This window comes from Maylandia zebra, linkage group LG15 (genome assembly GCF_041146795.1).
Source record: "Maylandia zebra isolate NMK-2024a linkage group LG15, Mzebra_GT3a, whole genome shotgun sequence".
Taxonomy (NCBI): Eukaryota; Metazoa; Chordata; class Actinopteri; order Cichliformes; family Cichlidae; genus Maylandia; species Maylandia zebra.
The window spans coordinates 4,073,235-4,100,814 of record NC_135181.1 but is presented as its reverse complement, the minus strand read 5'-3'; the positions used below and the strand labels follow the sequence as shown (position 1 = coordinate 4,100,814).

Genomic DNA, 27,580 nt, shown 5'->3' with positions numbered 1-27,580 from the left:
ATCCAAAAGTCAAGGTAACGCTGATGCGCTGTGCCACCGATTGTAAAGCCATAGCAATGTGTGAAGTGCAAATGTATATGGTGGTAAAGAAGTCATTTCGTTTGGTCTTGACACACTATATAAACTCTCCCCGGGAATCTGCTATTTGGTCTGTCTGCCCAGAACATCCCAGTATTTAGGCTTGCTGATTGCATGCATTGTAAAAAAATGCATTTAACAGCTCCCCATGCTGCTCTCTTGGCAAAGCAGATATTGTTTCCCTTCATATTGCAATATCAATATAAATTCAATTTATTCTTTAGCACTAAATGGCTGTTTGCCCAGTTAACGCTCATTTATTACAGCCACACATTGTGGCTTGAGCGTGTGTGCGCCCGTGGCCACACGTAGCAGTCGTTTCACCCACAGATAACAGCTACACAATCGTCTCTGATGCTGTCGCCGTGACAGGCCGTGGGTATTTTGTTCCCAAAACGCTCGCCACATATCAAGGCAGGGTCACGGCCTGCCGGAGTCCTGTGTCTCTAACTATCCCAGGCTGATCCGAAGGAGGGCAACATGGTTCCTGACACTCTCCTTTGGGAGGTGTTACCATGACATTAGGATGTCTCCGCGATTCACATGTCCAAGCACTGGTCAACCTCCCTAAAAGCCTGACCACGCCGCTCGGTCCCAAAGCTAAGACATGTTCACAGTACTGTAGCGGCCTAGCCACTTACTCGGTCTGAAAAGGAAAAGAAAACAAAGAAGGGAGGTAGGGTTTGGAGGGCAAACGCTGCAACCTCGAAGCACTCATGGGATATTAGGCGGGGTTTCCAGCCCTGCTTTTCCACTGAAGCTTGTCGGCCTCGCCCCTGCGATCACGCTTCTCTTTTCTGGAACGTGTGCATCAAGCCAGGAGCTGTCGGAGTGTCTTAGCTGGAATTTTAGTGGAAGCGAAGTCCGTTCCCCTTCACTTGTTTGGCCCGCGGCTTCAAATGATAGAGCCTGTATCAGTATCCCTTTCTGTGGTGCATCAGCAGCATATATATATCCACCAGGCACTCGTGTTTTCATTGTGTTTGTCTGTTGTGCTGCTGGGGGTCAGTATTAAGTGTTGGTGCCTGGAAGCATGTGCGCTGTGTTTGTGTTTAGTTTTCAAATTTTCGGTGTATTTCTTTGCCAGTCAGCAACCGGTAACGGCTGATATTAGTCTGGTATAAAGTGATATTTCTGAAATCCAGATGGCGTCTGTGGATGTGGCATTTCTGTAGACCTTTGTTAGGGCTTTGTTTTATGTCGAGAGATCACGGTGTCCTTGTTTCTCACTGTCGCTCTGTGTTGTGTGTGTCCTTGTCGCTCCTCGTTTTCACTTCCTATTTTATTTTGCTAGTTGTGTGGCTTAGGTGATGTTACTTCCTGTCATTGCCATTTCCCCACCCATGACGTCCTTATGCCCTGCCTTGTTCCAGATAACGTCGGAATTTCTGCGTTCCCAGTCAGAATTTTAATCTGGGACGGCCCCTTCCACTCGTAGTAATACGAGAGTGGCTCTACCTTAAGAACCAAAACAATCCTGTTTATGCTCACTTTCCCGACTTTTTGGACTCAGGAGTGACGTCACTGCAGAAAAACCAGAAACTTCCTGACGAGAAATATTAAACTCGGTTTAACGGCGTCAGTATCGGGTGTATTTGTCAGCTGTCAAACTGCTTGTTTTGAGATATGTAATTTCATTAATGTCATTTGCAAAACTAAAGAGATACATTTAAAAATGCAGTTGATTTGTGTGATGCTGCAACACTCTGCAGTTACATTACCCAGTACTTTATAATGTGTTAGGTGTGATGTTGCATCTTGTGTCATAATTGTTTTACTGTTATTGGTGGGTAAACCGCAAGACTAGCGTGACTACGTGCATGCATGCACGTAGTCACGTGTGCAAGTGTGCCACCTATGCATGAAGGCTCCTCTGAAAGCTTCCTCGTTTCCTTAAGGTGTATTTAAGGGATTTGAGGATCCTCTGTGGTGACGGAGAGGGAACGGTTTCAGGGTCACCGGAGGAAAAGGGACATGAGGCAGCATATATTAGCATAATGAAAAGAACCTCGAGTCCCGCTTCTCTCCTGTCAGTTTTTGCTTTTTTCAGTTTACCCTCCACTCGTCCGTCTCTTTGTGTTTCCAGTTAGGCCCTGAGCTTTGTTTTTTCTCTTCCTTGCACCCCCCACCCCTTTATTTTTCTTTGAATAAACTTTGTCTTTAACCTTGGACATTATTTAGGCAACCTGCGTTTCCTCAGCCTTGTTTTTCCACATCTATAACTTTATTTTTTTTTTTTAAAGAAAAGTAACTTTTTAATCTTTCGTGCATTCGAGTCCAAATGCAGACTTGAAACATGGCGTTCTGGAGTTTCCAAAAGGCTGTGATAGCTGGCATACCAAAGCTTGCAGACTGAAAGTAATGCAAAAATTGCATAATAATAATGTAAAAGTACTTTGGAGTTGTAGTTTTTGCAGTCACAAGCATCTACAGAAGGTTATTTTTTCGGTTTAAATTGGTTTAAACCTGTAGGTAAAATGTAACGCATTTTGTGCTTCGGTAAGGCTAAAACAGCTTCGCATTCACAATAAGGTTTTTTAAACAAAGATTTGCTTCTCAATTTTAGAGAAAAGCGCTTCCACATTGCGCTCGACACGTCTAATCGCAGCATTTGAAGACATTTTGCTGGACCGGTCGGAGTAAAAACAGCATTACCTCGATTCCTCTCCATGTTTTCAGCGCGCAGCCATCACAGTGAATACGCGCCTTCGCCATCTATGCCACCAGGCTGTTCGGCACGTTGGTGCGCCGCTCGCTTTTTAAGATGGCTGCCAAAAATGGCGCAGTAGTCTCTTTGTTTACTTGTGAGATGCTCTGCTATGTTCCAGTCTAATAGATTGGACACAGCCGCCCCGTGGTTTCGCTCCAGCATTCAGCACTATTATGACGGAAGTCCAGAACAAATCCACTGCACATTTAGGTGTCAGCGCGTTGTCATGGAAAGGAGATACCTCTCTACAGTAAGTGAATAATGTCCGAAAGAAAATGAGTTGTGCGCTTTTGTCCACTTCTTCACGCTCCTGGTCAGTTTGGGACCACACTTGGTTTGGAGCTTTGAGTTGGAGGAGGAGGAAAAAGAAGATTTTTTTTCTTTCCCCCCCATCCTCTATTTTAGAAAAGCTGAAAGTCAAAGGTAATGATAAAAGGCGACGTGATGGATGGGTTTGTCTTACTCTGCCTCTCAATCTTTCAGTCCTTCCTTCGCTGACATTCTTTCTGTTTCTTGTCTCCGGGGAGAGCCATTATTTCCATCACCCACCACATTTCAACCAAATTCACTGTATCACTCCATGCCCAGCCAAAGGGAAGAAAAAGCCATTCTGTTAGAGTAAAATTTCATTTCCTTACCAGCATACAGTGTTGTTTTTTTCTTGGGAGGGAGGGTATCTGTTCATAGTGTGGAATTACAGTGTGATATTTTTATTGGTTCATCCAATATAGCAAGGCAGTGACTTCTGTTATTGAAATTTTGATTACGATTACAGTTGTGTGCGTGCATCTCCCCAAAGACAGCAGTCTGATAGCAGGCGGGGAGGGGAAGAGTGCGATTATTTATTTATTTATTTATTGCATATAAATGAAACCATAATGGCGGCTCCTGTTCAACCAGCAAAGAGCCCGCGAACATTTCTTGGTGCACCATAACCCGTCCTGTAAAACAGCTACACACTGGCCACCTGATAACCACAGCGAGTGATTGACTTCGCACGGCGGCGACCCTCCTCCTCACTTGTAGCCCGTGTTTCTCCCCCTTCGCTACAACACAGGATTTTAAAAGGTAGAACACAATCAACCTGTGTACATAGCACCGGCCTGCACGCCGCGCATCGCTATCTCATTGTGTCTGGCAATTGTGCTAATGACATTTCACAAGATTAGCTTTTCAATGCGGTATTGTTATTGACCAGCTCGGTGTGTTTGTAGGAGCCCATTGCTCCATTTAAGGCCCTCCTGAAGCACTCCTCCTCTCCTCCTCTTTTCCCTTCTTTTGCAAAAGCGGCTTTGCTCTCGCTACACCTGGGTTTTTTTGGTTTTTTTGTGTGTGTTTTTTCCACCCAGACCTGTTATTAAATCTCGTAGCAGTTAGTTGATTTGATCAGTGTGTGCTGTAATGTTGTTTACCCCCAATGGGATCTGGGCGTTACAGACATACTCATCCCTCTCTCTCTGTCGCTGTCTTTTGCTCTTTCCTGCAGTTTCTCCCCAAGTCGAGCAATGAAGTAATTTCTCTCAGCTGGATCGAAGCGCTGTATCTTTACGCTAATGAATGCAGGGCCCATATTAGAAGCACAATAGGTACAAAGTGCCGGAGCTTATGCAGCATGTCCGTGCTGGTGGTTTCGCCTGGTGTCCGACTCTGTGTTTTTATAGGATTGAACCGGTGCAATAACTCTCACAGACGAGGGCTGGCTCGAACAAAATGCTAAGGCAAACACAAAGCCATGAGCAAACGCTTTTCTGTTTATTTAGATGTGGATGTTGTGGATAACTCAAAGCAATCAAAGCCCAGAGCCCCGGATCACCACAAGGCCCCTCCTATATGTACTCATAGCAGATGGTAGCCAGTGGCAAGAGGTTCTGGTAAGCACAATAATGCTGCCTGCTATTGCAGGATGGTAGAGAGCACATAGTGACAGATGTCAGTGTTCGCCGTGTCCGAGAAAACGGCCGATACGCCGAGCAGAATATGACCGCTGTGTCCAGGCGAGGAGGACGGGCGTATGTTCGGGCCTGATTCGTCTCGATTTTTATCTTCCTTCCTCTCTTTGACGCACCGATTCTGACATGTCTGCAACACTCAGAGGTTCAGGAAGGGTGGGGGATGTTTCTCCTATTGCTGCGTGTGCCTGAGGAGCAGATGGATAGCTGTTTCAAATTCAGATTGCATGTTTTGCAGTACAGCAGTGAGCAAAATATGCAGAGTTCCTGTTAAATATAGAGCAAGTTCAGTGATGCACATTTTAATAGCAATGTTCCAAGCTGTTAATGCATTATGCGCCTCTGCAGAAGCTGACCTGTTATGTGTTAGACCTGAAATAATAGTTGATAAACTGATTATTCGGTCCAGAAAACTGAATAACTGCTTGTGAGTTTATGAGGTTTTGAATTTAAAATCTAAAGATTTCCAGTTTTTGTTTTCTTTAGAGTTGCCTCAGTGTCTCGGGTATGAGAAATATTGCTTTGATCAGCCCGTGTAGTTAAAAGTACTCTCGACTCAGGTCTTTTATTGACCCAAAAAACGAGTTAGTTTACATAAATGTGCTGTAACATTAAGAGCAACTGGATCTCCCACGAGAGCACCAGAATCCCGGACCAAAATAACCTAATGTGTTGGCCAAGGCCCCCCCCCGCCATGGAGTTGCAACCATTAGCCCTCACTCACATTGCAAAATGTGTGGAACGTCTCTCTAATTTTATTTATTTTTATTTAACCTTTATTTAACCAGGATAATGTGACTTTCACATGCTACTGTAAGCCTGCACAGACATGTCTGGACTGCACTCTACTACACTGCCCTCTGCCATCACTCTTGGGGGAGGTCGCTGTTTTATTTTCATTAATAAATCCATTAAGGGCCGGCACTTTTAAATACAGCACTCTCAGGAATTAGCACGTATGTGCAGCTGGACCGGCTATCAAAACATAGAACGAAGGACCTCGAGTTACAACTCAAAGTGTGACTTTATACTTCACATCACATGATGTTTGAGGCTATAATAACATACGAGCCCACCCACCAAAATAGTAACAATAACAATAAGAAAAAAAGATTCGCGACTTGTTAAGATCATCGCTCGTGTTTACGTTTACTTATGTGTGCAGATTTGTGTGCATAGGTGTCAGCAGGTGTTTGTTTCTAAAGCGCCACATTGCACGTCCGCATGCACGGATGTTGCATGCGGACGTACAGAAAGCGCTCCCCGGCCAGCTCGACAACAAACACAGAATGGTTTGGCACGGCTCTGGAATTATTTATCTGGCTTCCCTCCTCTTCTCCAGCATGGTTTTTGTCAAGTCAGAGGAAACCATCTGCTGCCCGGTGATAATGGGTGGCCAGGGAGGAGGGGATTGGAAATAGGGAGAGCAAATAAAATTGAGAGAAAATGGCAGGCGCTGTCCCAGAACCTACAGTACCTTCCTGCCTGCCTGCAGCAAGTCTGCCATCTTAATAAACATCCCTCCTGATATCTCCTGGCTTCTGTGTGTGTGCGTGCTTGTATTTCCACCTGCTGTGTGTACATACACACCTGTGTTTCCACTGTGTATATGTCTGCGTGTCTGTATATTTCCTATCTAACCTTGATCATTTTGAAGTCAGGATTGTTCCTGAGTCTAGCTGATATGCTGTCAATGTGATGGCGCTGACTAAGAACCTTTTTCCCCCCCTCTCTCTTTTACCTGGTGCACTAAAACCGTGACAGACGGATTGCTTTTCACTAGAAGAGATCTTTCCTGTTTCCTGTTTTGTTTTTTTTCTTTTTTGCCTTCTATTTGGATAAATGGACGGGGCGTATTAATGAGAGAACGCCACGAGTCAGGTGCAGGGCTAAAAGAATGTAAGAGAGTCAATACTGCGAGTTAATGAGGAGTTGCCTGTATAGAGGGGAAAGTAAAGCATGGCTGGAGAGGAGTACAGTGAAACACACAGAGCAGAGGAGGAAAAAAATGCTCATTAAAATAAATAGTGGGCCACAGAAAGCACAGGGAAAGTCCACACCTTGAAAATGGTCGGCGTTCTCTATTTCCCAAAGTCTCCAGGGCTCTCAGGAGGAATCGAGCGCTTAGGGCATCCTCTGAGTAAACCATTTCAGTTTTCTCTTGTCTGAAGTCGACAGGTTGAGATGGACAGAAAGACCTGACAGCCTGTCTCCCCCCTAAACCCGCCTCCATTCTCTCACTCCATCACACTGTTTTCTATTTTGCCTTGAGATGTTTCCTCTGTTTCCCCCCCCCCCTTTCCTCCTCCCCTACAAACACATACGAACTGTCAGATAACTTTCAGTATAGATTTATCAAGTAAGTGACGCTCATTGAACCTGTCTGCTATTGTGCAGCTGTTTATTAGACAGCAGATGGTGGCGCTGCGTCAATACAGAGTAATATCTTGGTGTTAAAGGTCCTGCAAAGCTGAGATAAATCCATATTCAAGCAAAAGAGGGACATTTTCCAGGAATGGGATCGATCCAGTATGTAAAGCTGCACATTAATTCACCGCGGGAAGAATTGTTTGGATTGCTTTTTTTTTTTTTCTTTTTGGGTCTTTGTGCGGTCAGTCCGCGCTCTGCCGGGCTTTGTCGACACAGCTGTTGGAATGCATGATGGCGTGCTTGATGAAGTGGACGCCGGGTCAGGGGGGGATAATGGAATTGAGGGATGGAGAAAGAGGGATGGAGGGATCAGCCGGGCCACAGGAGGGGCCTGGTGACCAGGTCTTTTCTATTAACTCTGGTGTGAGCAGGGCTTGGAGGGAGGCCCCCTCTCTCCCCGCCTGGTTGTTAGAGTGTGCGTCCAAAACTGGAGATAGGGGAGGCGAATATTGCTCAGAGGTCCAGTGGTGATTGACCCTGTGTTTTCATCAGCCTGCGCTTGCCTGATAACATTTCTTACTGCCCGACAAGAGCAAAATATTACAGACGTGGGTGCAAAGAGAGGCTCGGGGAACTCTTAGTTTGGTTTGGTGAAGTTTGATTCGCCCACCCAGCGCACACATTGTAAGCTAGCTTTTCATTTTCTTTTTTGAAATTACATTTTTCTTGTCTCCCGTCCCCGAGAAAAAGATTTCTCTCTTATTGAATCTATTTGTCATGTTTTGGTTCACAATTTTATTATCTCGCTTGAATGAACAAAAATGTTAATAATTCAACACGGAAGACGATAAAGAAAATCTCCAGGGGAGAATTTGAATGTAGCCCACGCCTGAAAGTTTAATTGTTATTAGTATACAACAAGAGAAACATTGCTAAGATTCTTGAGGCCCTGAACAGGATTTTTCCCCCTTTGTTCCTGTTATATAGTCTGTAATCATCACTCACTCACAGCTAATTATACACCTCTCTACCATCATCATGGCTCACTTCAAGACCTTAAAGAACAGTTGAGATTGCTGTCATTTGTCACTTTTTCTCTTCACATCATAAAGGAACAGGTGCTTTTTTTATATAAACATGCTTAGTGAAGGATGTGACACATTTTTCCTTTTTTTCCCCCCTGTTTTTCTTCTCTCCCCCCTCCCATATAATCCCCTAATCGGCACTGTTGTGTGTGTCACCGTGCTGCAGGTCTCCGGACTGTCTCCCGGAGACAGCCAGGCCCCGGGACTGCTGCTGGCTCCAGGCGTGAGGTGGGGACAGACTCCTATAAACCAGCTCACACCGTGGGATACAGATGAGCCCCCTGCTAAGCAACATCGAGATGCCGAGCCCACCGGTAATGAATCACACGCACAGCATTCACAAACACACGCACATGTAGCAGGGATGAAGCCAATTCTGAGAAAGGTACATGTGTGTTTGTATTTTTTTATGAATATTTATTTCATACATATATATTTAAAGAAAATAGGAAAGGTAAGAAAGATCGGGTGTTTTGTGCTGATGTGACCAAATGATGAGAAGCTGCAGACTGAAAAAGGAGCAGCCTGATTCAAATCCAGGGTATTTTTTTTTTTCCAATTAGGCTCGTCTTTTCACTCGCGCCGGCTTGTCGAGGTAGTCTAATACAACATTATTTGCGCCTTTGTGTTCCCGGAGGCTGTATGCGTGACCCTGGAGGAGGAGATTTAGCTAGTCCACTTACACACCGTGCTCCCGACTCTTCCTGTGTGTCACATGGTAGCAGATCTCGCTGTAGGAGTAGAGTGCTATGAAAGGGACAGTTGACCTCATAATCAAATGTATATATTGTTCCCTCTGGCTGTAGAGCTGTTTATCCATCCAGTTTCTTTTGGTGTTGCTTGGTTTTGAAGATCAATGCCCTGGAGATGTTTGCCTTCTTTGGAAGAGAACGGAACTAAATGGCAGGCGGTGCTGGAAGCAAGAAAATAAAAAAATATGCAGCAATGCCTCTTTCAAGAAGTGATGAGGGTTATTCCACGGAGGAAATATATTCTCTTCTACTAATCTACAGCCGCCAACCGTTGAACTGTGGAGATGACAGTATGTAGCTACACCTGATGAGAAGCGTGTGCCAATAAGAGGGGACAAGCTGAGCTGTAATGCTAGCTAGCTTTGGTTCGTGGGTGTAGTTTGAAAGATGATTTTACTTAAAGCCATTTGGCCTGTGTGATGTTAAAGGGTTAAGAAAACATCAGCCAGTAGAAAAATGCTGAAAAAGCACATAAAACACAGCAGAAGTGCTTTTGAGGAGACAAAATTGTGACGGAGCAGAACATGTGAAGCTTCGCTCTGAGCCGCCCTCAAAAGAAGTGGGAGAAAAATATGCAGGTAGTGTTTGTTTTAATCCCGTGATTCATGTAATATTATAGATACAAGTTTACTGTTAGCATGTCATTTCACCAGCTGTTCTGTGACATCATCGTCTCTCCAAAAGCATTTCCGCTGTGTTTCGTGTGCTTTTAAAGCATTTTTCTGCTTGCTGGTGTTTTCCTGTCTTAAGTTGCGTCAGAGCCGCTGTAGTCTATGCTTAAATCATATAACAGTTAATAATTGTTACTATGCTAACAATTAGATGAGGCACAAAAACAGGACTGGTGCACCTTTTGCCTGCTTTCACTTGAATACAAATAATGCTTCAGCAAATTGAGGCATAAATCCAGGCCCCGTGTTGTCTGTGCAGCCCCAAAATGAGCTTACAGAGCTGTACATTACATGTAAGCGCAGAGCAGGATGCACACACACTCACACACACACACTCTACACTTGTGCTTCGCATCTAGATGCTCTGGCCAGTTAAACTAGCATCCAATGCTAATAAGCCATCTTTCGTTGCCCTAAATAAACCCACTCGCCTCTGCAATATGCTTGCTTTACATACACAATCATGCATAATGTTCATTCATAAACATGAACTTTACATAAACCAGCTTAATTAGGCATATAATTACAGAAATGTCAGTTTGCATCAGGACTGTGGTGAGCGGGGTCGGCTGCATCCCCTCACCCACATTCCAGACTCCCACCATCCTCCTTTGCCGTCATTTTGTCACCCTCGTTACTGTGTCACTAATCGGGGCTGATTTAGCCTCAATCAAACCGATTTAGCAAAACCGCGAAAGTCCTCCAAATGATCTCCAGCAGGTCTAATTTAGATGTCGACCTTATTCTGTTCACGCCACTTTAAGACGTGTACGGAGCGGCAGCGCGGCACAGCGCACGGCGCCGACAGTAACGAGTTGAGCCAATGCTGAAGTTTTTTTTTACTCCTATTGTAATGAACTCACCCAGAATGGCTCTGCCCTAGAGCTGTTAATTTCCTTACATTGCTCTGTTGGCCCGTGCGCTTCCTGCTCATCACAAATGTGTCTCATTTAAGAGTAATACTGGCCCGGCGCGCACTCCGGTGGAAATTCTGGCTCGACAAATCCAGATTACAAACAGCTGTGACTCTGTGGTGGCTAAGTGTCATGTTCAAAACATGTTGCAACCCCTGCTGCTGCCTGTTCAGTTCCCCTCCTAATTATAATTTGCGTGGTCTGCGGATTAATTATTAAACAGCCGATCAGTTACTCGAGGAATGTTTCTTTAGCAGAAGCCTGCTCGCTGCAGGAGCGATGCAGTTGCACTAGGACGGCGTGGAGCTTTTGTGCTCCGTCGCCACAGCAGCTCCCCACACCCACACCACAGCTTGGAGTTGAAGCGTGAGGAGAGTGAGATGTCACTAGCACCGGCACGCTGTCGCATATGACGCTCCAATTCTAGCATAGTGTTGCATATTGATTCACGTGCGCGCGCTATTCCAAGCTGTGACTGGCGTTTGCAACGAAGCCAGCTCCTCTCTACACTTCACTGAACTGTGTTGCCAGAGAGCTCTCTGCCAACTGTGCCAGAATTAATCAACGGTTTCTTTCAACAGAAACTTCACTGTTCTGTCTGTTAAAGAAAGTTTGCCTTTTGAAAAAGAAGTTTTGTTTCAACTTTCGCTTCTTTGTACAAAAATAGTCGTGTTTTTATTTTTTTAATGTCAGTCTTGCACTCAAGCAAATTGCTCTGCAAATAAATAAATAATAAACGGAGTTCAACGGTTAAATCTGAGGGAATAAGACGAAAATTAGAGACGCGGATTCTTCGTTTTTGTTAAATCTTGCAGGTGAGCGCTATAAATTTAGGTTGTTGTCGGGTCACGATGGCAAAATTCTTTTCTTTTTTTCCTCTTAAAAGACTGAAAGAAAAGTCAAGAAAGAACTGCAGGGCAGATGGAAAATGTGTGTATGTTCCAGTCAACTCCATTGCTCCTTTAAAACCTTGAGCCTCTGCAGCATGTGCAACCATTATACCAACACTTTTGATTACCATCCCTTATCAAGATGGGCTTCAAAAGAGGGGAAATGAAAATGCAGCGTTGGTGCCGATTGGCTCAATGACGTGAATCATGAACTGGACTGACCTCTCCTTTTATTCGCAATGTCTGTCTTTATCTCTCTTTCCCTCTCTCTCCATCCATCTCCGCCCGGACTGTTACAGGGCTAGTACCATTAATAATGCGGGCTTCTTCTTATTCTTTTTTGTTCAGCTTTTTGCATGCTGTCGTTTAGCCTTTGGCCCCTTAGCAGAGCGCTAGTCTATTTTTGGAGCTTGGGCCGTGGCAGGAGGAGCCAGAGATGAAGGAGTTGGAGTGGATGAGGGAGGGAGGGAGGGAGACGGCGTTTAGGTCCAATATGGCCTTCCCAGCACATCCACAGCATCTAACGCCTCGGGGTAGAGAAATGATTGGCTCAGAGTGTCTGGGTAAACACAGACTCCTGCACAGATAATGGTGCCAAATGCCGAATGCAATGAACATGTATGCCTTCACGTTCAGGAAGCTATTTGTTCATCTTGTAGCAAAATAAATCTCTTAATCTTATTACGATGTTGATTTTGGGTGCTGATCTGTACATCCCTTCAAATATTTTGTGTTTTATATTAAGTCTCGAGTCAAAAACAAACTTAGACTGAAGTGGAGCGGCACACTGACAGTTGTGGCGTGGTAAGGAACACAACTCAAGCTGGAGTCTGTCTTCTCATGCTGTTTTCTGTCTGTATTTGATCACGTAATATCACGACTTAAAATTAGCGCCCTTCTCTTGCTTTCGGCTTTGTGCAGCTTACCTAAATAGCACGGCAGCATAGAAGTCTTTATCTTGACTTTGTCTTGGCGTTAAAAAATGTGAAATTGATTTGTAGTTTTTTGCCTCTTTCCCCTCAGCTCCAACCTGGCCTGCACCGGTGGCGGCGGTGAGCCAGCCCAGTCTCCTGTCCCACACCTACGCCCTCCCTCAGCCGCCTTCTTTCAACCACAGCGTGACCGCGCAGTCTCCCATCATAGGAGTGACCCCATCCATCCAGGCGCCGGTGCCCCCGCAACACCCCCTCATGACCGCCCACTTCCAGCTGACGCCGCAGTCGACCCAGCAGCCGCCCTCTATGGTGCTGAGCATGCCCAGCCAGCCTCCGTACGCCTCAGCCCAGCCGACGGTCACACCATCCGCCCTCACTGCCCAGGCCAACCCGGTGGTTCATCCAAACGCTCACAGCATGATTGGCAACGGCCACTTAACCTCTCACCCCAGCCTCATCCAGCCCCACACCCTGCCTCTCACCAACGGACAGGCGGCGGCGGCAGCAGCAGCAGCGCATGGCCAGCAGACGGCTGCCGACAATCAGGACGGTCCCAACGGGCTGCAAATGCTGCGGACGGTTGGGAGCGGGAAGTACGAGTTCAGCGACCCCGGACATCCCAAAGGTAAGCAAGGGCACTGTAAAAACTCTAAAGACGATCTTTTCTTTATGTTTTTTAAAAAAGATTATAAATCCCTTTCTAAAACTTTGAAAGAGTACATCAAAGCAGATTTGTTTGGTCGCTCAGACGAATCCAAGCTAGGAAGGTGGTATTTGGTATTAAATCGGCGTACTCTGGGCTCTCTGCTCCTCGTGACCTCCTGTTATTGTGTGGTGGCGCTGGAATGAAATGCCTAGGCCTCTGCCCTCGGTCTGTATGCCCGGGCTGTTTCAGATGCCAGCAGTCATAAACAAAGCTGCAAACACTCAAGCGAGAGTTGTTACCAGAGCCAGTTCACTTCAAAGCTGATCCAAGGTCACCGAGAACATGGAAGCACCTCAAGCCAGCAGAGAGATCGGTGCTTCCCCCAAAAAATATATAGATATATATCCTGCAAGAAGGCCCTTTACTGTTATTCTTTGCAAAGTAGAAGGTATCTCTGCTCTAAAACATCAGCATCTGTAGATTTGTGCTCTTCCAAGTGTGTCGGGTTAATCTTTCTCACTGCTCCTAGCTGCACTGCAGAAGAGTCCTGCTAAACACGAGGCAGGAAGAGCTTTCAGTCCCTGCCCTCACATCTCCCTAGAAATCTTTTGAAGCCTTGTTGACTTACGCTGTGTTTGTGAAGGTGCTTCACAGCTCCAGCTCGTGCCTGAGACTGCACGCCATAAATTGGTGTTTGCTTTAACCTTGGAGTTTATGACGCAGGGTGCTAGAAACAGATGTTCGCAATTCCCCGACCAATTTTCACATTTAATGAAGCTTTTAATTTAGGTTTAGATTGTTTTCTTTTTCCTGACTCATTTTGATCAATAAAATGTGTGCAAATGAACTTGTAGATTGCAAAAAAGCAATTATTTTGGGGGCTGCCTGTGATACATCGAAATGAGACTGCAGGTAGAATTGGAAATGGATAATTAGATGGGCTCGTTTGCTTGGTCCGGTCTCTATCGAATAAGAGCTTTTTAGCTTCTGCCGTGTTGAATAGACTGTCTCGATCCATTAAGCATCCACATGTCAAAATGGAGTCTTCTAACAGGCCAAAGAAGCTTAATTTTTTGGCAATTATAGTGTTCATACTGATCAGTTTTACAGGAAGGAAATGTGCTGCGAGGCTTTTTTGTTTAACCCAGCTGTGGAAGCACACACTGTTCCTGTGATTCAAGTAATGATAAAGTTACTGTAATATATTCAGTTTGTGTGGGAACAGTTTTTGTCAGCTCCTCTGTTTCAAAGACAAAAGAGAAACATCCCAGTGTCAATTTGCAGACATCATACACTTTAAATCCTGTGCGGGCCTCTGTGAAGGTCAAACTGTACATTGAGGCACTTGAATCTCACATCTCCTCAAGCATTTTGTCTGCTTTTTTTTTTAAGTTCCTGCCTGGCACCGAATAGATATTAGTAAGCATGTCATTGTGGTAATGTCACAAGGACAGTGGAAATAGGTAAAGCGTTGAGCACCAGTAAATTAGCAGCCGTGACGTCTCTTCAGCAGACTCTCTCGGCTGACGAGGGCACTTCACTTCGCTTCTGTAATCCCAACAATGCCATCCCAACCACTCAGCGCCCACTGCGGCTGATCTGTCTTTTTGATTATCTCTATCTGCCACTTCCCCTGTCCCTTTTCGTTCCCCTCCCTCCTTTTAGCATGCTTGAGAAGTCTCAAATTCCAGCCGCTCGCAGGTTTTGGGCTTTTCGTCAATTAACACCACGTATTAGCGTGGCAAGGACACCCACTGTCCTGCTGTAGCGGCATACTGTTAAAATATGGAGGGAAAACTCTCGTGACCTCCGTTCTGGCTTTCTTCTGTTGCAATTATCGAGGACCTGCTGTTAGCATTTTCTGCTTAGGCGGAACACAAAATAGTAAATTAAGTAGTTTGTGGGAATCAAGGAAAGCAGCTTCAGGTTGGTATTCGGCAACTCTAATGGCTGTGGAAAGGATAAGAGTCACGCGTGTGTGCACAGCTATCAGCTTCTGCCCTGATTCCAGGGAAGGAAATGGTTCTTAAACACACGCCTCCTTTTCCAGAAAAGCTGGGATGCTGTGTGAAATTGAATTAAAACACAATGCAGTCATTTGCAAACCCTAAAAAGGGAACTTTAGATATACAGCATGCATCCAAGAGAAGCATCCGGGGTAATAAGGCTATATTTTTTAAAGCTCACATTGATATAGAAGTATGACTCAATATGAAGTTTTGCATACAAAACACAAATGCTCAAGGTGTCCCCCTCCAGACGCCCGGCATGCGTCCATACTATAGTCAAAGTTGTTGTGGGCAGATCGATCCAAATATTAACAGCAATCAGTATTAACGCTGGTATCGGCATCAGATCATTACTTGCACGATAGGACTGATACTTTGTTCCTGTAAGTATCTGATAAGCATGTGTTCACTGTGACAGTCCTTTTTTTTAAAAAAATACTCAAGTATGACAATTTTAGTAAAGGAAGTTGAACCAAACTCCTATAGATAGATACTTTATCCCACAAGGGAAACTTTTGTGTTACAGCAACATGACAAAGAGTAAAAAATAGTACAGTCACAACACAGTGACCCAGTTAAACAAAAGTGCCACAGGCACCCGGTAAGTGGCTTATGCTATTAGGGAGTGCAGGAATTTATACATTTACAGCAGTGATAACAAAACAAAAGTAAAAATGAAGTTAGTTAAAAACAGTAAAAGCAAGACTCTTGTGTAAGAGAGGAGTGCAAATGGCATTAGGAAATATTATGTCCACTATAAATGTATGAAAAACAGCTGCATGAAGGTAAAATACAAAATGTGTGTGGGATCCTATGTCTGACAGGTGTGCTCACCTGTCACAGAATAAAGGGTTATTATACAGCTTCATAGAGAACGTTAGCAATGAAAACCTGAAGCGTTCTTTAAGAGACGGACACATTTACAGTCGAGGTTTCCAAAAGAAAAGCCAGTTTCAAAATACGTGAAAATCTGAAACGTGTTTTGCTGTGTTAGCTCATTATTGTGGACAGTCAGAATCACAGTGACTGAGTGATCATTAAAATGTGTTCAGAATTTTCAAGCTAATGATTAGACCAAAAATATTTATCACGATATTCATTTGAAAATTTGCGATAACGATATAACTGACGATATAATTGACACTAGACAAAATACTTTACAACTCCACAACTTTATTAGTGCAAAAAACCCCATCAGTGTATTTTCACTTAAACAAGCAGCTGTTTTTTATGTGCATTAAAGTTATATAAAAATGTAACAGTGCAAATTCCTCGCAGACAGTTTAACCAAAAGGCATTTCCAGTGGAAACTGGCCGACATATCCTCAGCATAACCATGTATAACATCCACAAAACTTAAAAAGAGGTTATACACACACAATACGGTAATGTTATGTTGAAGCACAGTACGTATCACTCCGCGAGGCTCCTGCCTACGATAGCCGTAATGCTCCGACAATCCATCAAGCGGTGCAGCTTCATAGCTTAGCAAAGTCGTACTAAAACATTTGACAGATTTTCGAGCGCCGTGCACATAAAATCGTTTCCAGGTCAGTAAACACAACCAGAATTCATACATAAGGCACACGGGATTATAAGGGGCACTGTCAATTTTCAGAAAAATCAAAGGATTGATTTTAAGTGCGCCGTATTTTCCAAACAACACGGTAATAACGACGGCCCGCTAGCACGCACTACCAAAAATAGTGCTTTGTTGTGTACCTGACGGACGAAAGCTAAACCAGTTCCACACCACTGAAGTTGCAGCATTTCTACAAACCAATTCTGCTTCATCCGTTTCATTCAACGATCCACTTTCGCCCTTCTCCTTCTGCGTCGTCGCCATGTGCGTATGTAAACATAGGCACTGCGCATGCGCTTTTAACCCATATTCTATCGCGATATTTCATTTTCCTATCGTTGCCCAAAATTACACCGGTATTACCGTGAACGGTATGATATAGCCCAGCCCTACTAATGATGATCTCATAAATCATAATTCACTGTTTCTGCCTACTTTAGCTTAAAAGTTTGGGTACTGGGATCAGCAGTACTGGCCCTGTATTTACTTGGTATGGGATCAATACCAAAACATGTTGCCCTAAATCCTGCAAGTATCCTTTAGCCTCGGTAACTTCCACCACCGAGGCTAAAGGAACCAGAACCAGCTCTTCTCTGATAACAACCTTCTTCTTTAGGCTGGAGGATGCCACATCTATAATTTATAAAGCAAATAAAACATTTTAACTGCTCATATTATTTCTGTTTTTATTTTTTCTTGTGACATTTTAGCTCGCATGTGTTTACTGATAATGTTTTTGGAGGTTTTCCACCATGCAGTGATCCCTTCTATAGCCTCATGTCTGTTTTTTTTTCTTGTTGTTTTTTTAAATGTTGTACTGGACAAATTTAAAAAGAAATTCTCTGCTTCAACATTTGAATTGCAAATTATGACACTGCAGCTTTATTTAGATTTCAAAAAGCATCCCAGCATTTTTGGAAATGGTTGTAGAAAACCGCCGCAAATGTCAAAGCGTTCACTTCAATGAAATAATGCCACTTTCCCAAATTTACACATGGTCTTTACTTACTTTGTATTTTTTAAAAATGAATATTTATGACATTTATTAGAACTAACACACAACAAGTATGCTAATTCACTCATATTTGTTAAAGATCGTGGTAAAAATTTCAGCAAAGGAATTATAAATGAGGTTTCAGAACTTTTGCTGTTTGCCTGACACGCGCAGAATTTGCTTTCCTTTCAGATGTTCAAAGAGTAATGTCATGCAAGCAAAGCACGCGTCAACCTGGGGAATATGTCCATTCTCATATTGAGAAACCATGCTGTGATCTGTGGTCCGATCCCCAGCTCAGCGTCTCACGTCTGCAGATTTTATAGATGAAATATTGAACACCCAGTTGAAATAGTAAAGCCACTACTTAAAAAGACTGCGTTGCTCTATTTTAAAGAAGTTTAAGCCTCCAGACACAATGCTGGTAAGCACTGATGTGCAGAAAAGGTTTTGTGGCTTTTTGATGGCAAAGGCCTGGATTGTGGAGGAGCTGACAGAGCTCTTCCTCCTTAATCCAGCTCCACAACAGGCCTTATGTGCATGTGTGTGCGTGCGCGTGTGTGAATACGCACGTGCCCAACTTCTTGGGCGTGACTGCGTGCATGTTTTGTCAGATGTCAGCCTCACAGCCTTAAAGCCAAACACTCCAGTGACAGAAATCACACTCTGTGTTTGATTTGGCTTTGCCTTCAAAGCGAGCAATTTGTCTTCGCTCTGCATCAGTGGGCACATCAACAACTGTCTTCCCCTCTCTCTCCCTCTGCTCCTATGTGTGTGCGTGTCTGCGCGTTAGTCTGCATTTCTGTTTACAGTACGGAGCATACGTGGACGTGACGTACGCTTGTCTTTTTGTGTGTGTGCGGCTGAAGATCCACACAGCGCGTCGCGGCGGCAGCTTTAACTACATCACCTACTGAGATATGCCAGTCACCGGGTTATGATCGGCCTTACCTAGTTTCTGCATCCACAGCAGGGCTTTTTCATAATACCTGCCTGTCATAGCGTACGAATCAAACTCCACACCTTCTTGCCAGTTGTTAATTTCCTTCACACCACCCTCTCCTCGCTTCTTTTTTTCCCTGTCTCCTCTTTGTTTCCCTCAAGTGTGGATTTTATCACAATTGTACCAGAATCTCGCACGGCTTCTCCGCTTTTAATAATCTGTCAACATCTGCATCTTGAGCCTCAGCAGTCACAACTGTTAAGGAAATTTTCTGAAGTGCAGGAATCGGGAGTGACTGACATTATTTATAAAGATAGTAATAAAAAAAAGGAAGAAAATCGGCACACGGAAGGAGGTGAAAGTAAAAAGAGATGCATACAGGAGAGAGAAAGAGAGCGAGTGAGCATGAGGGAGATGCTGGGAGTGGAGTCAGTGTGTGTCTATTGACCAAGTCATTAAAATCGATGGCTGCCCTGATGAATATCAGCCTGGAAAAGCTAGTGCAGAGCTCAGCAGGGATGAACCCGCTCACTGCAAATGTGATTGAGCACCATTTAGAGGCAACTCGTGACTTAAAAAAGAAAAACACATTAATATCAAACAGGAAGCCGTTAGTTTTGAGCCCTGTGTTCAGTGACGTTGTCACTGTTACCCGTGACGACCACCCGAATCATGTGTTTCATGGTGCTTTTTTGTAGCTTAACAAATGCAGAGACAGCTGTTGGGAGCCGTGTTGCGGTCGCGTGGCGCTCTGTCGCTTTTGAAAATATGCTGTTATTGTGGGTAAATGGCTAATGGTAGTGAGCCCACGAAGCACGGTTGCCATATGTGTTTGGGGGCTTTAGCAGAGATTGAAGATCTCACTGAGTGTGCCCTGTATACCGTACACCTCTTTTGTGATGTCAAACATCATTTTAACCTTCCTTCCGCCTCACCAGGCCTTTACATGCACATATGCACGCGAGGGCGTAGCGCAAACAGCTGTAAGTCAGCCTCCTCCACCGTCTCTCGCACACAATCGGCAGGACCCCGGCCTCTTCTCTGCCCAGGAAGTTCATCTTCCAGTCAGCTCACATCAAGCGTAATCTGGGGACCTAGCCGCTCTGGAACTGCTAGTGAATGCAATTAAGATGTCTTGTTGAGTTAAGATCAGAGTTTTACTTTGCTACAGCACGATTGGCCCAGCCTCACAACCGGGGCAGACCCATCTTTCCTCTCGTGTGACCATTTCATCTCCCTTATCTGCCTTATTCATACCATGGGCAGAGTAAGATTTTAATTACGTGTTCGCCTTTGTTTACTTTTGGTCTGAGCATATTGGCACTGCAGCATTACTGTCCACTTGCATATTGGTTCTCTGGCACATTATTGCTGCAATATTGCCACTAAGTAAGGACGTTACAGATCGCCGTATTAGCGAGATAGCGACTGTTTACAAGTCCGGGTTGTGCATGCTGCTGCTGTTTATTCAGGGGAAATAAGTTCCTTGGTTTCCTTAGGCCTTCCCAGGACTCCCAGAAGGTTAGATCCAACCTGACATCCTGTTGTAGCGCTTGATTTGACTTTTTACTGGCTTCTAATGTCAGTGGATGCAATAAAGATGTGTCAGGATCTGTTCACGTGACTGCTCGTCATATTTGTCCACTCGTCTTTGCTCCGTTTACGCAGTAGACTTGAAGCTTTCAGTATTTGCAGCGATGCATAAATATTTATTTTGAATCAACCGCAAGAACGTACTCCTATCACGACAGACCGCTCAAACCAGTTATTAAAAACACAGCCAGTTTGTGATAGCCGCACCGAGACCATTAATCATAGCGAGCACATTAATTAAACCCTCCCCTCTCCTTTCTCCCCCTGTTTTTCTCCGTCTCGATCTCTCTTTCGTTCGCTGAGGTTCTCCACCCTTACCCGCTAGAAATTCCTGCAAAAAGCGCAACTTTCTCCGAGACAAATATAATGCAAGAGTTGTGGTTTTCGTTAAGATTTCATTTCCCGTTTGCTGACTCAGATCATCGTCCGTGCAACAGTAGCAATTTAATTAAAATCACCGTTGGTGGTGTTGTGCTGGACCGATTATCTTAAAGCTATCCACATCAGGATTAGCTAAAGCAGAACCGGAGTTATTGTGATTCCAAAACAGGCCTAGCTTGGAATATATAATGAATTTGAAAGCTCCTCCTTCTCTTTTTCATGGCATTCCTTAAGTTGAGGTAGCTCTGCTGGAAACTAGAAATGTTCCAAATTATTAATGAGAGAGGAAATTATTCCAGTCACTCTAGGCACATTGTGTGCAGTTATTTCTTTTAAATGAATACATGCAATGCTATGGTGATATGCTTAAAATTAACCTTGGCTCACGAGTCCATATGGGGGCCACGTATTAATGATATTGACTCAAACATCTCATTTTGGAACGCCAGGGGAGTTCTGGAGACCCCTCCTCGTGTGTGCCTGGCAGCAGCCTGACGCTGTCTCTTTAACTTTGCTAAGGATGACATCCATTGAGCTGTCTTAACTGTTTCTAGTACAGCTCCAGCTCTCAGGAGGGAGCCAAAAGAAGAAAAAGGAGGAGAGGAAGCGCGAGGTGAGCGGCGGCAGTGTGTCATAAGCGGCTGGAAGCGAACCTGCTCGCCCTCCTTCTTCCTCTTCCCTCGTTATCGTATTTTAAAGGAGAGATGCCCCGCCAGGCTCTCCATACATTATATCCCCCCACAGTTAATATAGGGACAGTAGATAGCTCATTAAGATTGATCATTCCTCGTCCACCTACTCCATACAGAACGTAACACCAGCTTCATTAATCACAGGGATTTCGAGATAAAGCTCGGCGGCGGTGCATTGGCGGGACCCGAAGCCTGACAAACCTGGCTGCTACATGCATAATCACAGGCGCAGTGCAGCCAAGGAGCCGTCGCCCAGCTCCGTACCACAGTTAGAGGGGGGGGACACCGTATCTACACCTTCCTCTTTTCCTCTGTTCTCTCCTCAACCACCTCAGCTCCTCCCCCTCCCCTCCCACACGGCGTCTTCGTTGCAAATGTCTGTTTCTTTCACTCGGCTCCATTTCCACTCCTGAACACACCCCTCTCACCATGCTGTTGTCTCCCAGTATCATCCCCTGGGTCTCCCACTGCCCTAACATCCTCCTCCTCATATCCTCTTATAGCCTACCCCCCCATCCCAACTCCTTTTTTTCATCAGTTTTCCTCCCTCTCATCTTCCAGCTATTTTGTACCTGTTCTGCGATTTTTCCACTTCCCTCTGTTCTTTGCTTACTCCTCTTACGTTCGATTTGTTAGCCATTTCTCTAATGGCCTTGTTTTATTTTATTTATTTATTTTATCCCAGTAATGCCTCAGTTAGCAAAGCAGCAGAGGACAATTTAAGAGAAGAAGGGATTAAAGAGGAGAGAGCGCAGAGGGGGGAAAAAGCCCAGTAAGCCCAGATTGCTCATTTGCCTCTGACAGCTGGACCGAGTGTCACATGGCTGTTTTCATCTCAAACGCCCAATCAAACTGTCTCTTTCGCCTTATTAGATTAACAAAAAACTTTTGCTTTTGCTCAGAGCCTCAGACGGCTAGTTAAGCACTTTATGTTTCATTTGATGTCTTTATAGATCTTCATGTAAATCATCTAATGCAGCTCGAGGTTAGCACGTAGCTCGTCTGTCAAAGAGGCGAGGGCACGAAAAACTAAAAGAAGTTTGTGTCCACGCTCTCAAAGACTGTTGTTGTAATCCTGTGCTGATAAATAACCTGAAAATGAACTTAAAAACGTTATGTTTATTCATTATTTAAAATTAAAGGACTTTCAAAAATGTCATATTGTTTATATGACTTTCCTTAACTTGCAACGAACTACAAAATAATATAAAATACCATTAAGTGGAACAGCTGCAAAAAATGCTGAGTGACAGGGTCGTATCCTTGAATCAGAAATCGTCAGTGACTGAATTGAAAAAAATGCCTTTGAATGTTTTTGACACGGCCTCTTTTTTTTGGTCCCCTGTTTATTTACACTGAGCCTGAAGCTTGTTTTTTTCTAGAGAATTGAAATGCTTGTTGCTTTTGCTTGTTACTCTTCAACAGAAGTGAAATCATTCTGCGTAATTAAAAGTAAGAATACAACAACAGAGAGGGGAAAAAAGCACAAATAAATTATCCGAATACAGTTTTGTGATTATTTGCATTTCTGTACAGTTCGTGATGTAACTAAAGTGCTGGAGGAAAAAAGTCCTTGCAAGCAGAGAGGCAACCATTTAAATTAATGGTTGAATGGTTAGAATCCTGTAAATAAACAAGCTGTTCAAATTTGTATGCATTATGTATGTAAATTAATGGTTAAACACTGAAAAAGCTTAGCCCAAACAGAATGGATAAATGGCTAAAAGAAAAGCTTAAAATAAAAAATTGTTGTTGAAACATTTTTTTCTATTGTTTTAAATAAGATACAGTTGGTAGTCACGTATACGTCTGTTCCGTTAATTAGCTATAAATCCAAAGAGGCAAAACAAGGATAGGATAGCGTAGGGGGTCGGCAATATTCGAACAAAAACATTTTATGAGTGGTTTTCTTTATTTTACTAAAGATAATTTGTATGGAGCTTTTTAAGTATAAATAGTCTGTCACCATCAATGACGTGTGGAAATAATGAAAATCTTTACCATATATGACTACTCTGCAGTGGGCTGTTTATTATTATTTGATATTTAACTTTGCATTTATGAAATTATTAAACAAATAAAAATATGTTTGTTTTATTAACATCAAAATTGAGCAACTGTGCAGTAGAGGAAAGAAATCTATTAGTGTGCTCACGCCGACTTTGAATGAGTTGCTGTAAAGCTCTACAGCCCACTTTGGGTGCTACCTGCGTTTGTGCAAATAAATTGAAATAAAAGTCGAATACTTTTATAAGAAATATTAGGACTAGCAATCTTAATAGCAAAAAAAAAATGTTTTCCTTTATTAAAAAGCCAATTTTCAGTTAAATTCAGACTGAAGTCCAACAGCAGGTAAAGGATGCTGGTAAACCAGCCACGCTGGTAGTGAAAGCAAACGAATCAATCCACGTGCTGTTAAATTCTCTATTTTCAACAGTTCCTTTTACTTTAGTTCATGGTTACAGGGACTCAAAGGCGTTTATGTGTATTCATCCTTATTAAGCATCGCTGTTTAAATTTGATTTGATTTATTGAGGCTCAGGTTCCAACACATATTTTAGTTATTGATTCTTTTTTTAATTCAGTGTGTAATTTACACAATTTTTCAATTGTAAAACGTAACGAGGAATTTAAAGCAATAAGAACGAACACGTAAAATTTATAATAATTGGTTCAGGTTTTTTGTTTGTTGTTATTTGGTCAAAGTCACGTGAAGCCCCCGCAGGTTCAAAATCCCCAAGTTATTGGAAAAATCACTTCATTGTAAATACTTAGAGACATTTACTCTGTTCATTTAAACCTACAGGCAGCTCTGAATCAACACTTAATCTAACAATTTGGACAGTGAGAGGATTGTGGGAGATAACCCAGGCAGCCATTGGCACAACACACTCACAGTTGTACAGCAAATTTATAGTTATTAATTTATTTTTTAAGAAAGAATTAGGAGGCCAGTTTCAGGCTTGTTTGGAAACTTGTCATATGTACTTGTAGGCTTCATTTCAGGCTTTAGAACATGCACATGCACTGCCTGGGTTTGTGAAGAAGTGTGACACTCTGTTCCTCTAAGCTGTACCATCACGCATTGAGTATTCAGGAGAGGTTTCAAACTTGAACAGTGCCATTTACCAGCTTGAAACTTTCACTGCCCTTGGTTATGGGGGAAGCACATTAATTTGTGTGTAAAGCAGAGCCAACCCGAGTGAGGGTTACACCCTCAAATGGGCTTGAATATCAAGCGCCTCGTATCGCAGGCTTACGTGACGTGACGGGATTAATTGGCAAAAGTCAAATGCTGATGCGTTATCCCGCACATCAGCCTTCAAATAGGCGGTAATACATTATCAATGAGGCCGAGTGTAAACACAGCAGATGTTACCAGGAAGCTAGTCAATAACGGATGTTTCTCTCTAATGAGAAGGCGTAATTGCAACGGGGACGAACTCCAGAAACAGCGGCAGATGCGCTGCAACACCTCAGCAAAGAGAAATAAATAAAAGGAAAGGAATCCAGAAGAAGTTCAGCAGCATTAGCCTGCTAATGTTCACCGTGTGCTCCGTTATCTGAGCGGGGAGTCGAAGTTTTTTCCTTACCCAGAAACTTTTAAATGGGCTAGATAATGCATGCGGGGCATCTAATAAATACTAATGACAAGACCAGACATTAGCAAGAATGGCTCCCCTCTCCAAGTCATTATTCAAAAGAGTTAGCAGCAGTCTTAGCATGTAAAGATAAATAATTTGTCTGTGTCTTAGACAAACGATAATGGCCTGCATTGCAATCAAGGGATCTTTGTAGGCTAGTGGGGCTCTGTGTAAGCTTGATAGCCTTCTTTAGCAGTAAGATCGAACACTGTGAGATGCCGAAGCCGCAGCGCGACATTCCCTTATTAGGTCTACCGAATGTTTTTTTTATTTATTTATTTTTTCCCAGAGGCTGCAGCTCTGAGTTATAGTGTCGATTATTATCATTATTCTACTACAGTGCAGTCTGTGTGCCCGCTCGCAGATACAGCCACTTTTGTCTTATGCAATGCAACTTTCTAGAATGTAGGATTAAAACCATTTTTTTTAAAGTGTTGCTTTAGAGATTTAAAGTTAGATTACAACTTTACAAGGGCACACCAGCCATACATACTGTAAGAATTCAAGCATGCTGGACACAATCAGAATTTGTGGGGCATTCCAGTCACCTCACAGATTTGTTTTCAATCCCCGGAGAGACAGCAGGTGAAAGGAGGGAGGTGGAAACAGAAAGCGAAGGAGGAGTGAAAGAAAGCAGCGAGGGGAGGGTTGGGTGGAAGAAAAAAAATCTGATGAAATGCGAAGATTACTCGCCTGACTCCACTGTAGGCTGCAGAGGCTCATCCCAGGCGTGCAGCCTGCCGAGAAGACTCCCACATACAACCTAACCCCGCCACTAACCTTTCTGCTTGGACTGCTATGACTTTCACAAAGTTGCCCAGTAAACACACATCTTCTGTCTTCAGGGGGAGATGTGACATTTATCTTAAGCTGCACTGGTGGCGTGGGATTTTTTTTTCCTCGTGTTTGTGTGGTTATACTTACTGTCCTGCTGTTTCAGAGGCAACCTGCAAGGAATGTAGCCCAAAGAGGAAAGTAACACCCATGCACAAAGCTTGTAAAGAAGGCCCACGAGCCAAACTCATAAACAAGAGCAAGGTGCGAGACGAGCCGGGACTCTGTCACGCATACGCTGGCATCTGTGCTCAGCCGGTGGAGCCTGCTGGGTCCGGGCTGCAGTCGGGCCAGTGGAGGAGAACTTTAAACTTTTAACGAGTGCTTAAGTGGAGTTTGCACTTTATATAGCGTTTGTACTTCTATATCTGTACTCGGAAAAACGTGAAACAACTTCGCAGCTATTCTTCTAGGGAGCATTTAAAGTGCAGTCATACTATTTTATTTCCCCAATGGCTCCGATTGGCTGCCTTTGAAGGAGTTCTTCATCCAGAACTTTGCACTTGTATTGCTGTTATTAGGCCTTACTGTCAAGGCAGCTGAACTTTGGGGTAAAACCTCAGCAACAGTCATTCAACTCGAGCGACGCAATCTTAGTTAGCTTACATCTCGAGGCTGAAAATGTGTAAATAAGGTGAGTAGCTCAGGTTTTGTCATTGACATATTGGGAGATCCCCTAAAATAGTTTTTTATAGTCGCTCTGTTAGAGAGCTCGAGTTGCTTTATGCTACATTCATCTCGCAGGTGCAATACAAGAAAATAAAGTAAGAGACTGAAGAAAGCATTTGAGTGATGAAACGTTTCTTCCACACTGCTGCATCAAGGTGAACAGGATCAGGTTTTTGGGATTTTATTTCTTAGATTATTGAGAATGCATTTGACAAGACGGAGTGTAGATTTATGTCTATGGTGCAGAATCGGCCTGGCATAGACTCCAGTTTGGCCCACTGGTCGGCTGCTTTGGACTTTAAACTGTATTTTCATGAATTTTCCTGCTTTTCCTGCTGATGAAGACCTCCCCCATGGTCATTCATTACATACGACTAATTAAGCAATAGATTAAAAATGAATTTATTACTGAAATTTTTGCTTCTATGAAAAGCAGATTTTCTGTGAGTTTAACAAAAATGTTCCATTTTATAATTACAGGACAGTCTGGGCAAGGAGCTGTAATTTTATATATTTATTTCTTGCAGTTTAAGCCCAAAGAGTCATTTCATTTATTGCAGCAGCATTTATTTGTATCATGTACAAAAACATACTGCTGACATTGCACCTTTTTCTTATGCTATGGGATCTCAGGGATTGAGTGTAGAGTTAAAACTTAGGGGAGTTTCGCTGCTCCGGCCCACTTAAGATCAAAGTACTCTGTTCGTGGTCGATGATGTGAAATGAGTTTAACGTCCCCGTCCTTTGTCTTCACCTTGGCTCTGTTTGAATTGACCACTGTTTCACTGATGGTTAATTTATGCCACTGTAGTTGCAAAGGTTATTGTGGTTAACTAAAACAAATGTTGTAATTAAAACTACAACATTTAAATAAAGAGTGATAACACATACTGTATTTACATGCTTCAGGTGAACCCTGTCTACCTACAAAAACATTGAGATATGCCACTTCAGCTGATTTTGAATTAGCCTTGTAAAGCTTTCCAGTACATCAAAGTAACTCTGACTAAAAGCACCATTGCTGTTACAGCCTGTGTGCAGCTACATCATAAATAACCTATTAAGCAACATGTCACTCATATTTACAGTTTATACTGAGCAACCCAAGTGTCTCGAATGTTGTTCCAGACTGCATTTAAAAGTATATGTCTGTGTTTATGTAGTCATGCTGCTGGGACCGAGGAGACACCGCACGGCTTAGACAACCGAGGAGTGTTACGCTCACCAGACACTCTAATC

At 43.5% G+C, this 27,580-nt stretch overlaps 1 protein-coding gene across 15 annotated transcripts in view; it reads left to right on the top strand.

Moving 5' to 3' along the window:
• klhl29 (kelch like family member 29) overlaps positions 1-27,580 on the top strand; it is a 286,208-nt gene that overhangs the window by 150,663 nt on the left and 107,965 nt on the right. For all 15 annotated transcript variants that reach the window (XM_076873712.1, XM_004542181.3, XM_004542178.2 and 12 more), the window contains 2 exons: positions 8,359-8,506; positions 12,443-12,979. In XM_076873712.1, coding sequence (XP_076729827.1) covers positions 8,359-8,506; positions 12,443-12,979 — 685 coding nt within the window. The remainder of the gene's footprint in view (positions 1-8,358; positions 8,507-12,442; positions 12,980-27,580) is intronic.